This window comes from Dromaius novaehollandiae, chromosome 5 (assembly GCF_036370855.1).
Source record: "Dromaius novaehollandiae isolate bDroNov1 chromosome 5, bDroNov1.hap1, whole genome shotgun sequence".
Lineage (NCBI taxonomy): Eukaryota > Metazoa > Chordata > Aves > Casuariiformes > Dromaiidae > Dromaius > Dromaius novaehollandiae.
In genome coordinates this window covers 23,972,797-23,987,804 of record NC_088102.1, presented here as the reverse complement: position 1 = coordinate 23,987,804, position 15,008 = coordinate 23,972,797, and the positions used below count along the sequence as shown (strand labels likewise).

The 15,008-nt window shown below is 39.3% G+C and overlaps 1 protein-coding gene across 10 annotated transcripts in view; it reads right to left on the bottom strand.

Moving 5' to 3' along the window:
* CEP128 (centrosomal protein 128) overlaps positions 1-10,882 on the bottom strand; it is a 135,146-nt gene extending 124,264 nt beyond the window's left edge. For 8 of the 10 annotated variants that reach the window (XR_010389353.1, XM_064512226.1, XM_064512230.1 and 5 more), the window contains exons 1-3: positions 10,745-10,882; positions 5,740-5,900; positions 4,206-4,292 (exon numbers count right to left, since the gene is read on the bottom strand). Coding sequence is in view for 9 of the 10 variants with exons in the window: in XM_064512226.1 (XP_064368296.1) it covers positions 4,206-4,292; positions 5,740-5,886 (234 nt within the window). In the remaining variant the exon portion in view is untranslated. The remainder of the gene's footprint in view (positions 1-4,205; positions 4,293-5,739; positions 5,901-10,744) is intronic. The other 2 variants (XM_064512228.1, XM_064512229.1) reach the window with 2 other exon arrangements.
* Between the last annotated feature and the right edge of the window lie 4,126 nt (positions 10,883-15,008).

Here is a 15,008-nt window from a genome sequence, read left to right as displayed (position 1 = left end):
ACTAATCAACTGACAAGGAGATTAGAAAATAATTTGCTAGGTATTGGTTCTTTGAAGAAGATCTGGGAGCTATAACGGACCTAAAAGTGTTAATCAAATTCAATGTTTGCCAATAAAAGAAAAAAACCTTACTTAACACAAATAGATGTTTTCTCACACTTTGCACATGAAGCAATCCATCTCTTTCGAGTATTAGTAAGGTCTAAACCAAAACATTATGTACTGCAGTGTTGGACATCACACAGAAGTACATGGACTCACTATACTCCAGAGAAAAAAAGAGGATGAGATGTAGCAAAGCAGAGAAAACAACCTAATGGGAAATCTTTAGAGAACTGAGCAAAAATCTAGAAGAGAAAAGATTGAAGAGGGTCTATAATCATCTTAAAAAAAAACGAAAACAAAAAAAACATACACCTACAGAACAGCAGAATTCTTGCTATTACAGTTATACTAAAAGGACATAACAAAAATTACAGAGCAATAGCAAACCCAACAGGAAAACAACACTGCTCTGGAACACGGCACACACAGAGCACAGCAATCCCATGACTCGAGAATCAGGAGAGGATAAACAGTCAGCAGCAATGGAAATACAGTTCAGAATGGCCAGTCTTTCTGATCCTATAGCCTAGGTAGCAAGTTTCGTACAGTGCCGCAGTCACTCACTGTACACCTTAAGGCAGGTACTCAGAGTAGTTTAGAAACAAGAATGGAAAATAGCTCCTCAGAAGTCCCATCATTCCTCAGTGAGACAAGGCTTTGCAGCATAGATGATGGAGACCCACAGAGACCCAAGAACAGTAGCCTCAATGTCCATCCTCCTATTACTTCCTGCCACAAGAAGGGATACGGCTCACCATAACAGCAGCACATTTTGTCACATGACAACACAAGACTGCATTTTCTTAGGACTCAGGTGCAGCGGGGGTTTAGTAGTTTAAATGTTTATAATTATTCGTAATATTAAACTAAATTTTGAATATATACTAAATACATGAGTGCTTTTACTATAGCTTCGATCCTTAATTTCGTCTTTTTCGAGCATCGTTTAGGTATGTACAGAACAGTAAGGCAACCAGCAGCTACCAAGAACATGGACATTTCTGAGGCAGCATTTTGTATATTCAGAATAAGTTACCAAACAAGCTAAAACACACTATTCCACTCCAGATATATGGACTGAAGGCAAATGAATATTAACTTCCCTAAATTATTTTATAATCAAAATCCTTTCAGGATAAAGACTGATATTTAAATGCACATTAGTCCCTTAAAGTTACAGCAGATGGTATCAACCAGATGTTCATAGGAAGTTAATATTATTTAATTAAAGAAAAGGCCCCTCAGCTTCTCAGAGGTATCATTTCGTACCACAGAAGTTGACCACTTCTTGGTTTTGAAACTGATTTTAAGTTAACTTTAACTTCACCAGTAAAGAAGAAAGTTCAGCTTAGATCTTTTATAACTGAAGGGACCATCAACAACTGACTTTTATTTCTTTATTATAAACCTCACAATCTAACCCAGTAACACTCACTCATTAAAATCTATACTTCTGTTGCTTTAAGAACGTAATTATTTCCTCTCGTTTTAACAAACAGATGAACTTTAATACTGATTTATAACAGTGAAGTCTGGGCATATTCACATATCCCTGCTACAACACTGCAGCATACAGCCTTGTGCTCTCAAATGACAAACACAAATTACTTGAGGCCCCATTTAGCACCACTGGTCAATTCCTTTATTGATTTCTTTATCACATCCATACAGTAGAAAACTTTTAATAAGCATACTGCAATATGTTGCACTGCCTTCAGTCAGCAAGTAGAACAATAATGTCTCCTCTTGTCAAGTCAATGCAGTGATTTTATGTTAGATTTGCCCTTAAAAAGCATAAGGCAATTATATTTCTTTTTCCTTCTCAAATCGGAACTTCCATGAGTACTATATATGCAAAGTGTAAATGCCAAGAAATACCTAAATCAGTAAACCTCACTTTCTTCTCACCTAAAAGATATAAGTATCAGATAAAAAGTACCTTTGATTCCAAAGAAATTTCAAACAAAAGCTGACAACAGAAGTTTTTAAGGTTATTTTGGATTTAAATACAGCTATTTTTGGAATGAAATACTCCTCTGCAGCATTTTTATATATATTATATATAAATTATTTTTATATATTAATGATATTATATATATTATGTATTATATTATTATATATTATCTATATTATTTTTATATATATACACATATGTGGCATTTAAGCTATAATTTCTGTACACTAGAGTGCTTGAATAAATTTCTAAGATATGCAAATTCAATTTCTAAAGAGACTGTTCTTAATGTGTGTTGCAAATACAGGAGGAATAATATCAAATTAAAAATTATGGCATAATGGCTTTTATTTTGAAAACCTTATTGAACCTGGGTCTGTACCTTTATATAAATATCATCAGTTGCCTAGCTTTCTTAACTCATATGAGCAACACTTTCCAGAAGAATTAACAACTACAAAGATATTCAGAAAAAAAGGTGCTTTTAGAACAAAACAGGTTCACAGCTGACATACATACTATAAATATGTTTGTTTCTTTTGTTCATTTTGCTTCCTTGTCTTTGTCCTTAAAAAGCTGCAAAATTCCTGGACCTGTGTGTCCCCAAAACAGTTCTCCTTAAGAGAAGTCAACTATTCATGCTTAGGTTAAACAACTATCCTTACCTTGTCACATCCAGTTGTGGAAATAATTGCTCAAAACCATACTGAAAAAAAAATTTCTCAGACAAATGCCTACATAAATCTTGCAGTCTCCCCAGAAGTGTAGCATCACATCACATTGTGAAAGGTTCTTCTCTGGGCTCATAGATAACAACAGATCATACTTGAGGAACATCAGTAATCAAAAGATGGAGGTATGAATATGCTGTAGCAACCATAAGCTACAAAACAACTCTGAAACAGCACTCCACTTTTCCCATTATAGTTCTTCTTACATACACTCTTAGTATGCTAGAGAAACTACCAAAGCTATTAAAAGGACAAATGAGCTGAGGTCCAAATGCACAACAACAGTCACCAATTCATAAATGCAAACATGCTATACAATGGTCAGGAGAAAATCTAAAGTTGTGATCTTTTCCACAGGAAAGAGACAGACATTACAATACTCAGCATAACTGTCTATCTAGCTTGGAAAAAAGTATTTTTATATGAACAGTCTTGCCTAAAACAGCAGAAACACTCAACCAACTTTATTATCTTAAAGAAAAAAAACTGAATGAGAGATATTTATTAAGGATTTTTTCTTAAATATTTATTGTAGAAGTAAAACAGATTCCCTGCTTTCTGATCCCAGCTGCTTCTTCCCACACACATCAAATACGTATCACATCTATTCTATACAAAATGTAAACCTGTGCTGCAGAAAGGGAACAGAAACTCTGAGAAAGATGATATCTTTACTCATAAGATGGATTCTGCTCTAAAATTTAAAGCTCAAGTAGGAAATGTTTAAAGTCTTCAGGCTTCTCCTCAATTTGTGACATAATCAAAGGCCACCTACCTGACTGAGAGGACATAGGTCAAAACAAAATTTTCTAGTGAGGTCACACTCACCTGGATGTTTTTTAATAGACTACCTTTTTAGAATAATGACGCTGAACTACATTTAGCATCAACATGAGTTAAAAACTGGTGATCTTAAAATGGCCTTATTCCTACCAGAAATTCCACAAATTCACTAACTCTCTTATCTATCTGTTTCAAAGCAGTACCTACTGCAGTTTGTTTGGAGCCAAGTTATAAACTTCTCTTGCCCTAGCAGCACTAATTCAGTTTCTCTTCTCTACGTAGCCACGCATTTTCAAATTTGTAGAACCTTAATATTTATGAGATCTTTACCCTTCCTGAAACTTAGAGGAAGCTAGTCAACAGATTCAAAACTTATTGCAGAATGGAAGAAAAACAGTAAAGTCACAGACAACAATATAATTACCTGCTACAATTAAGATTTTATCTTATTATGATCTATTTATGCAAGAGAGACATGCTGCCTGTTTTAGTAGTGCACATTGTACTTGACATAATATCATACCATTCTCTTGATAATATCTTATGCACTGCTACCAAGTTTTCAATTATGAACACTATTTAAAAAAATAATTAAAGACTTAAGAAGTTAAGACATAATGAAAGCTGCTCACAGTTGCTATGGCTTCAGTTTGTTCCTTGTTGTATTCTCTGTATTGTCCTAGCATATGGTCGACATGTCTCAGATTTCTGTTGGTATCCTTAAGAAAAAAATGGAGGAAGAAAAGTCAAAATAAAAAAAATACATAGTTTTTTTTAATTATAGTTTTTTTCTTTTTAAAGGTCTGAGCATTTCACATCCCATTAAAGTAATCTGAACCTTAAGATGGACAGTAACTCTAAAGGAAAAAAAATAATGCTATCCTTTACAACACAACGGTAGTGTTCCAGCTTCAGACAAAAAGATTGGAAAATTTCAGCCACCCTGTAGAAAAACCTTTCTATCCAAAGACCTTAAAATAACTTGATGCTGTTTTGCAGGAAGGTAAACTAAGAATTAACAGATTTTGAAAATTTAGATAATAAAATAAATAAATAATAAACTTAGATAAGGTAAGGAATTTCATCAGGAAGCCAAGAGAAAACTCAGAACTATAGCACATATTCTAGAGCCACAGACCAAAATTTTCATCTCAACATGAAGAAATTAAAGATGTTGTTATTAAGACTGTTAGGAGACATCTATCCGATGGGAGGAAACAAGTCCCCCATTTAAGGGCAAAAACTGACCATGTTAACATGCTTTCTTAAAGCCACTACAAAATTTTTCAGTCCTCAAGACTATACTTGTCTGTGCCATGAACAAACCGCATTTGTCACAGCCTGTAACAAACTGTAAAAATTGCATGATAATGTTAAGGACTGCCTGGTTAAAAAAAGAGTAGATCAAGATATATGGACTCCATCCCTTACAGGGAAGAAGCTTGACCAAAATTTCATCATTCAGTTTCTACAGTAGTGTTTTCATGGCAGCTCTAGATGTCTCAAGCAAGGCCACTGCAGTCCTGCCCTCCTCTTTCACACAGTCTTTCATCCTCCTCTTCACAAGCAGACCAAAGAGCTGAATCAGGTGGCTGACCTGGCTGAAAAACAGCCCACAAGAAGCAATTTGCTTAAAATCAGAATTTCAGAAGAGCAGCTAGAAAGAGGTTAGACAGAAACAGGACAATGCCAAAAAAACAAAAAACAAAAAAGAAGTAGATCTTAAGAATATTGTCAGATTACACTTTTATTATCCCATCTCTTTTCTAGCTTGATGATCATTTTCCAACTAAGAAATTTAAAGTTTAAATTTAGCATTGCATATGAATTTTTCTCTTCTCACACATTAAAAAAATAAAATATTGTAAATTTGTAATTGAGCTCACACTTGTGCTGTTCAAACTAGAATGGCACAAATTTTCAAATATTTCTTCTTACTGTGCTATTCCACATTTAGAAATTATTTGAATTGTAAGCTATATTATGAGGAAGGAGACCACCTACTGTCACCTCAGACAAGGTATAATCAATTTCCCAAATCCTTTTGGGCTTGCACAGAAAGCAAAGTTTCCCATCACTACAGTATCTTACACAACTTCAGAAGTGAAAATATTACGGACATGCAAACACTACAAATATTCTTAAAACAATATTTTTGTAAACAACCTGTAAAGTGCTTGCTAAAGTATGGATCTTTTCTGTAACTTCTTCAGCATCACGGTTCCAAGCTCTGTTATGAGTTGCCCTCAAAGGCGGCCGCCTTCCTACTCGATCCCTAAGAAAGTTGTCTGAATCGCTAGATGAATCTGCCATTGGTATCTTGAAACCTAAGCAGAAAGATCAGAAAGAGTAATGAGTTTTAAATGCTGATCATAACTGAACAGTCTCTGACTTGCACAGCATTCCAGAAGCAACTTTATAGCCAAACTTGGACTACATCTACATTAGCTTTTCTGTTCAGATCAGCCATATGTACTTTTGAAGCAGATCTCCCAACTGTTCCCCAGTTACTGTGTTTATTCACACCAGTCTCAAAACACAAGAAGCAGAACCCACTACGAGACAGCTAAACCAAATGATACACTCAAACCACTACTAGGTATTCAGTACACAAGATCAGACTCTAGCCCAAAGCAAATTCTCCCCAAAAACTGTACAGTGGAGATATCAGGTCTTCATCACCAGTTGTTCTGCTCTGCAGATTCCCTCCCCTCTACATCATACTACTTGCTAAATAGTATTCAGATTGGCTGAAGGGAAGGCAAGTAAAAAGTATGAAAAATAGAGGCCAAAAAACTACAGGCTAATCAACTTAATTTCAATACATCGGGGAAAAAAGACTACTTGAAGACTCTAGAAAAAGATTTATTCTCAAAAACCACGATGTATCAGTTGATGTCAAATCAATTGAATTGGTTTGGTAATGAGTAACGAAATTTATTAATAGGAAAGAAGCATTTGAGGTGATTTTATTTAAAACCTTAAGCACACTCATGACATTCACAAAAGTAAGCAAAAGAAAACATGAACTAGATTAAGCTTTCATAAAATGGAAGTAAAACTGGCTGAATATCAAAATTCATAGAGGAGTTGAGAACAATTAAATGTCAAATTGGAGAGAAGTTTCAAGTGAGAACCTATAATGATTGCACTAAATCTTTTCATTAAATGACCTGATAATAGAATTGAATATGTTTATAAAGTTTGCAACTGACACTATTTGTCCAGCTGGGAAACAAATATTGGTACAGGGAATAGAGGGAGGAAAAAAGGAATATTTGGGAGCTGTAGTAGATCCCAAATTAAATATGAATCAATGGGGTCATGTTCAAGAAAGAAAAAGCTAACACTATACAAGATGCATAAAGATAAAGCTACTTTTCTATATTGTGAAATATTATTTCTCTTTTATCTAATGTTGATTCAACATAACTTGATTTACTGCATTCAGCATGGGGCAATTCAGCTGACCAGAATTCAAACATTATTTGAGGTATAGGAAATGCGATTTGTGAGGAAAGAATGGGGATTGTTGAGTTCTTAAGAAAGGGCAGAAGAACAAAAGTAGGATAACTGTCTTCAGACATGGAAAAGAAACTATTAAAAGCTTGAGAATAAACAGTCCTGACCACCACCATAGTTAAGTCAAGTAGTAACTGATTAAAATTACCACAGCAAATACATAAGTCAGATATCACAATTTTTTTTAACAATTAAGCACTGGAGCAGATTGCCTAGAGGTCACAAAATAACCATCACTAAGACCTGTAGCAAGATGCAAGAGAAGCATCTGTTGGGAGAAACAATTTGAGGCTGCTTTGGGGAAGAGGAAATAGACTGGCAAACTTTTCTGAATTCCTTTCAGTCCCGTATTCAACATAAAAAAGCCAGAGCATAAAGGCATCATTTTTCTAGCCATTATTGCAGAAGTTTCCAAAAGAAGCCATGGAGCTGATCCAATTCATACACTGTACTTTATACAAGACTCCGCAAAAATATCAAGTAGCCTCTATATTTCGTTTTTAAAAGGTTGTAAATTTGTGTCCCCCACACTTGGATAGAAACCTTTTGAAAATCAAAGGAGAATAAATCAGCATAATCATGCCTGTGCTCAAGTACACCAATATTCCTTAGAGCCATTTTCTCAAGTGATGAATTGATCCCATATGCCCTTCCCTTATCTCACTAAAGCATGTTCTTACTGCCAGTGTCAACATTCACTGTTCAGTACCTATCACTCCAGTTAACCGAAAAGTGTAAGTGAAGCTGAGGAAACATTAACATTGGGAGTGGGAAACAAAGAATACAGTATTTTCAAAGACAGGGAAAAACAGAAGACATAGCTGGCACTAACAACCTATAATAATTTTCATATTTACCATGATTCAGTACCCCCCTAAAAAAAAGAATTTATTCTCTCCTGCTAATCACTACAGGAAGCTGTATTCTCCCCTTGATCTTTAATGAAACTTCATCCTGACATCAGCAAGATCCATATTCTAGCACACAGACCACAGGTATCACTGATAAGCATGAAATACGGCTTCCTTCAAACAAGTTTCGTATCACTGGTTCAACAGCCCTTCTGGCCATTAGAGTAATTTTTCATTTCTCCTATAACTGCACTGTCAGTTCTCTAGGCTAAAATATCTCTTCCTGCTCTTATCCACCAAAATCATGGCTCTGATTTTCCCTTCCACTGATCAAAACACATCTGACCAGCAGCATGATCACTCGCAACCCAACAATCACTGGGTTCAGCGACCAATTTCAAAGCTTAACATAGGTTTTATGTTTCAGGCATTTTGTGAAATTATCTCTAAGATACTAAGTAAAGGGTGTCTTAAATGCCTATCAATGACAATACTAAGAATGTAGCCTAAGATCAGCCTCATTAGGAGGAACTCAACTCTGAAACTTACATCCATAGGACGTATATCCATAGGAATCTAGTCTTCATCTGTTCATGGACCATTGCTCCATGTACCCGCATATTTTGCCAGACTATTATCATTTTTACATTTAAAACACAATTAATTTTAATAATAACAAATGTTTGACATTCAATATCTGTCATATTTAATCTCAACTACAAATTCATAGCAAATTTTTTTTGGCAAATGGGATTCTTCAGAACTGCTTTCAGAGTTCCACAGGAAGCAACAATTTCTCTTCTCCTCCCAAACTGGGCTCTAGCATACACTGGATTTATTATGTATTTAGACCTCCGTACAGAACTACCTCATTAAATAAAGCTAGAAAACTAACCTCATATTATGCAATTCAGATAGCTTAAATATGAATTAAACAGTTCCAAGCAAAAGAGTAGGCTTAACTCTTCTTTCACTCTATTTCCACAACATCACATTTCTTTCTAGAAGCTGAGACACCAAAAAATAATATCAATTACCAGTTTTACCTTAATGAAAGAAGGCTTTTTTAAGGATACCTGAGTAGATAGAGAAATGAGAGCAGTAAGACATGTAAGAATATTCAAATGGTTGAAAGCATTTTAACTCATTTCTGTATCAAATGGCATAACCTTGTAGAATACCGTATTTGTTACTTGTTGCATGTCAGCTGATGGGAACTAAATTCTTAAAAACTACTCAAACTCAAAAGCAAGTGGACATCTGAACACAGCCCTACATATGCCAACTTGGCATATGTCACAAGAGAAACAGGCATTAATAGAATATAATGAAAAACAGTAACTGGCTGAAAACAGTTCTGAGAAGTGTCTCAACCATAAGAGCCCCAAATAAAGAAATGCTGTAACACTAGATGAAACAAAAGTGAAATAAAGATTTACAGCAGAAAAAAAAAAAATAATTTTTTTTCCCAGATGTCTCATTACGACGCTTACTGGCCAAAGCACTGAAGAAAGGCTAGTAAACAGGGAAACACTAAAAAAAACGCTAGACCCATGAGAACATTTTGTTGGATGAAAACTTTCCATTTAGGTTTCATTAGCATTCCTCTTTGTTCTAATGAGCAACCTAAGAGGAACTGAAGGCACTTTTAAGTTGGAGAAGTTTAGCTTCATATAAAAGTTAACATCCGCATTTTTAAGGGAATTATGAAAGTTTCACTTTAGATACAAAAATAAAAACATAAAAGAAGTAGAAACAAGCACAAATATTCTGTATGAATATTTGCCAAATCGAATTAAAACAAAAAGAACATATTAGCATTTTTTCCATAAACCTAGATTGATTTCAGCACGTGATCATATGACTGATTTGCCAGTAAGATACTTGCTGGGTTTGGTGTCTTTTGCTGGGTTTGAGTCCACTTAAACAAATTTTAGCTTTTCTTGCATGAAGAAAAACACTAATACTCAATCTTTTCCTTCCTTATACATATAAAAAATGTCTGTTTCAGCTTCACTGAGGATTTTTGTTCAGAGATCTGCAGCGTGGAGCAAGCATGAAGCTCAATTGACAAGTGTCAGCAGCAGCTCTGGCAGCTCGAGCAAGCAGAAGCTGAACTCACATACAAAACCTGACTACTTTTCAAGTGATTTATCTGTTTAGCTCCACATAGACTAATTTATCACTAGTTAACTAACTTGGTGCTAAAGTCTTGTTTGAAGACTTATAGTTAAAACCAGGCCCAAAACTCTACAGCCTCCCCAGAAGGGGACACAGGACACTCTTCAGGCCCTCTTCTTGTAGTGCTCCCGCTTGCACCAGAAACTTTCAAAAGGCCAGGAAGGTGACACGACAGGATGTCATTTCACCGTCAGGCTTTAAGGCAGCGGCAGTACAGTACTACATTTTATTGTCATCCTGTGACACCGTATCCCCACCATGCCTCAACACTAGGTCACAGAAAACAGAAAAAACAAGCTGAGCTAACTCCCTTCCCTAAACCTCCTCCCGCCAAACACGTGTATAATTTTACCCTCACATGACCCTAGCTAGGCGTCCTGGGCGGCACCTTGGCCCCAGCTCCCCGCGGGCGGCACCGCTGGCCCCGGCCCCGGCCGGCTCCTCACGCCGCCAGCGGCGGCCCGCCCGCCAGCGCAGCCCCTTCCCGCCACGGCCGCCGCCCTCGCCCCGGCCCCCGGGTCTGCCCTCCCCGCACACCGGCTGCGGGACGGCCCCACCCCCCCGAAGCGCAGCAGTCCCCCTTCCCGGGGACCTCCAACCGTCCGCACGGCACCAACCGTCCAGCACAGCTCCGCGCCCTCCGCGCCTCGCCGCTATGGCAACTTGAACTAGCCGCCCTGCCACCAGCGGCCAGAGCTACCTTCCGGGCGCAGGGCCCTCCCGCAAGGCACTATGGGACAGGTAGTCCACGGACCGCGAGCCCGCTCTAGGACAGACAGGGCGGAGGACTTCAACTCCCAAGAGACTTTGCAGCCAGGTCGGCCGAGCCGAGGCTCCGGCGCCCGCCGCAGCAGTAACGGAAGAGCAGGCCGGCCCCGCGGCCCTAGCGCCGCGCCGCCCTGCGGGGAGGCCGTTGGTCCTTCGGAGGCGGCGCTGCGGGGAGCGGGAGGCGCGCAGCGGCGGGACCGGGCTCTCGCCTCAGGGCTCCTCGGCCTCCAGCGGCAGCTGCTGCGCAGACAGAAGTTTCATGTGTGCTTATGTTTGCCAAACTTCACAACTAAATAAACATTATAAGCAGAAACAAATATTGCTGCCCTGGTGACAGGGCAGTTGTCTATCCCGTAACCTTAGGTATCAAGGGACTGGCTGATCCACTCTGAGGGGAGTGTGTAAGCTATTTAAAACATGTCTCATTTCTTGCAAGACAGGTATCTCCATTCCTATTTCTTGACTTTGTCTGACCCTCTCTTCTTAAGCCAGACAGCTCCCTGCTCACAAATCTTGTATCTACTACACTTGCGTATAATGAAAAAAAAAATTAGAGACTACTACACTGAAAAGCCTTAAAGAGAGAGAGAGAGGCTTTCCATCATGGCAGGAATTGCCTGGGCCTCTGAAACTCAGGCAGAACTTGGCAATAGCTCTGATATGATAGGAGTGTTTGGCTGTGAGTCACCCGTCGGTGAGCACACCTGCATTGTTTTTTAAATACAAGTATGTCTATATTGCCTTTGGGATCCACGCCCAGGAGTGATCCCTGGCCCCTGATGCTGGTGATACATGCCTGCCATGCCTAGTGGGGTTTCCCTCCCGCAGGCTCCCCCACGAGTCTGCAATACAGCATGCATGCCTGCGTGCCGGGTGATGACGAGGCGCGTGGAGAGGGGGCCAGGCACTCACCAGCACCATCCACCAGCCCCAGCAACGGCTGCTTGCCCCTGCTGCTGTATCCTTGACCCATGGCCAGGCTCAAAAGGCATTATCCCTGTCTGAGTTGAAGGCACGTGAGCTACTTGTGGGACGCAGAACAGGGATGTGATGATATAATTTATCTCACTGTCTGTGAGCTGGAGCTTAAGTGAATAATTAGTGAGAAAAATACTCTTCCCTGGCTTCCAGTGCATGACTGTTGCCCTGCCCCTTCCTCTGCTGATGGGAGTATGGTTGGGTTGCAGCTGCAGGCCCAATTACAGGGCAATAGTCATGGCTCCTGCACCATCTCTTCCCATAAAGCAGATTATGGAGGTCTCTAGATGTGCCCTGAAACCTCCTGAGCTCCGAGAGCCCTCCTCCCCTCCTCGTTTTGCAGCTGGCAGAGAGCCTGCTCCTCCAGAGACTCCCGCAAATGATCCATGAGCAGATTTCTTCTTCTGCCCCAGTAGCCTCTCAGACCTTCACAGAGGGATGAAGGGGAAGGAGTGTATCCTGGATGTGGCTGGTACCAATAACTCGTTTTCAGATATCTGCAGAGGAAAAAAGAAAAAGGATGCATATTGCTTCTTTGTAATATCTAGAGACTATCCTCCCACAGACACCTGTAGATAGGGCCAAAGTTTGTGATTTATGCAGCAGGAATCCCAGAAGAGACTCATTCTCTCACAGACCTGTTCAAAGAGGGCTGCTTGGAGAACTCCAAACAGAGTGACCCTCAAGTACTGCTGAGAGTTGCTCTCAGTGGTGGTTCCCCAGTTCCTGCCTAGTGATCCGTGCAGGTAGCTTCCTGCTAGGATGGGAGAAGATGGTGGCTGAGGAAGGTGCAGGCAAAGGGAGGAGGAAGGAGGAGAAGCTGGCCTGTGTAAGGGCTGTGAGAGAGTCATTATGGTAACAGAGCTTCTCTGCTGTGCCTTTTCAGACTGCTCTGAAGAGGGAATGTATTGCAAATCTCATGCTGCTGCAGGTGCCCACAATACAAAGCAGAGAGTTGCAGAAACACAGTATTCTAGTGGAAGCTGATGCAAGTGCCTGAGACCACCAAACTGGGCACCACCATTAGTCACAAAGACCATGCTAACATGCATATATTAAGTGGGAAAGTAAGCACGCAGAGCAAACAGCTATTGCTACATATGTGTATATTGGTCCAGTGCTGTAATTGGACGAAGCAGGTGCTTCCAGTGCTTCAGACTGCTATTTCTACAGACAGCCACATTCCCTGACATTATCAGATGCAGCCTTATCACAAACATGGCAACTCTTTAGCATATGCATGTGAGATAAGGCTTTTACCCATGACTAATGCATAGTTTTCCCCAACCTTATCAAGCTTAAGCTTGAGTGATATGAAAAGTCAAGTACCAAGTACTGTTAAAGAAAACAAGTGATCAGTCATGTAGGACTCCTGGACTACACACACACACACACACACACATATATATAAAATTTATTTTTATCTTTACTGAAGAAGAGAGCTAACAATCAAGATCCCACCACTCCCACCAGAGAAGAAGGCATCAAGTCAGTGATGTGTTCAGTCTCAGCTGATTCAGGGAACACTAGTGTAAGGTAACAAGCTGCTTAAAGCTCACTGTGTTTGCTGCACAACATGTATTTACTACAGACTTCCAGCGTCTTTCCTCTGTTCTCTGCAGGATTTAGGGGATGAGACAGGAGATAGATAAGTGCGAGAGGGTAGTTAATAAGGGTGACTAATTTACCAGTGTGAGGAGTTCAATAAAGTCATTAAGGTCTTTTCCCAGTACCTGTGCATGTAGATTCCCAGACTAGTTGATTCCCAGAGTAGGTGGATGCACAAAGTTTGTTTAGTTGTTTTGCTGCATGTTTCTTCAGAAGGGGAGGGGACTATGGTTTGTGCACACACATTTGTGGCAGTGTCCAAATAGGAGCATAAGATTAAAAAAATGCCATACTGACTCAGGCCAATGGTCCATCTGGCCCATAATTCTGTTCAACAGTGACAGTAGGAAATGCTATTTAGGAAGAGCACGTGAACCTGGCTGGTCTCTGTGATCCATTACCCTACTAGTTTCCTTCAGCATCCACATTTCTCATATCAGAGATGTAAGAGGGTATATCCGTGACTACTTTTTCTGGTATCTGTTTATAGACCTGTAGCCCCTAAATTCAACTAATCTCATGTGCGTCCACAAGGTCCTGGCAACGAATTCTAGACGTTCACTACTGGCTGTGTGGAAGTCTTCTTTCTACTTCATGGCTGTGTAATTTAAGAGCCTTTGCTGGGGACCTAGCTGAAAACTATTTGAAAAGCTAAGTTAACCGTATCTAAATTTCTGTAGACTGTTTCAGAAGGCATCAAAAATTTGTGAAGAAGGCTTTCTTTCAGAAAAGCTGTATTGCCTGTTCCTCCAAAGATCTTATTTATATGTGTCCAATAATTTTATTCTTAATTGTAAGTTTCTACTAATGTATCCACTACAGTTGTCAGATCTGCAGTTCTTTGGTTTTCCTTAGAAATTCTTTTTAAAACAATAGAATAATTAGTCATCTAGTAGAAAAAGGATGTTAACTGAGAAGTACACTACAAAATCACTAGCTTCTCTACTTTAGTCATTAAGTTCCCTTAGAAATTGGGAGTGAATATCATTTGGGCTTGATTCTTTTTCGAATGTTCAATTGATTTGTCCCATGACATTTTATACAGCCATTTTGGTTTGAGGTGAGCTCTGATGAGACTCTACAGTAAAGGTCAGTTTTAGAATCTCTTCAAACTCTTTTACAGTGAGAATTGAAGCAAAACATAATTTTTTGTGTGTGTTATGGCTTTACCTGCTCCTTTTGTATGCCACCTACTGGTCTAACAGGGACTGGAAGGATTTCTCTTCTGTTGCACTTGAGAAAGGATTATTAGTTTCTGTTTTTCACAGGCTGTTCCTGAACTGCTTTTCAGCCTGCCTTACTGTGTTTTTGTATTTCACCTGCTACTGTAACATTTGATTTCTTCCTTAAATTATAGCCCTAACTTTTTGAAGGATGTTTTCTTGCTTTTAATAGCTTTCCTTATCTTCATATTAGCAGTGGTGACTTTCCTATGCCTTTCCTGACACCTTATTGTGTGCACTTGCAGTTTGCATGCATCACCATGAGGCATGCAACACAGTTATAACTCCCTTATCTGCCCCTTTT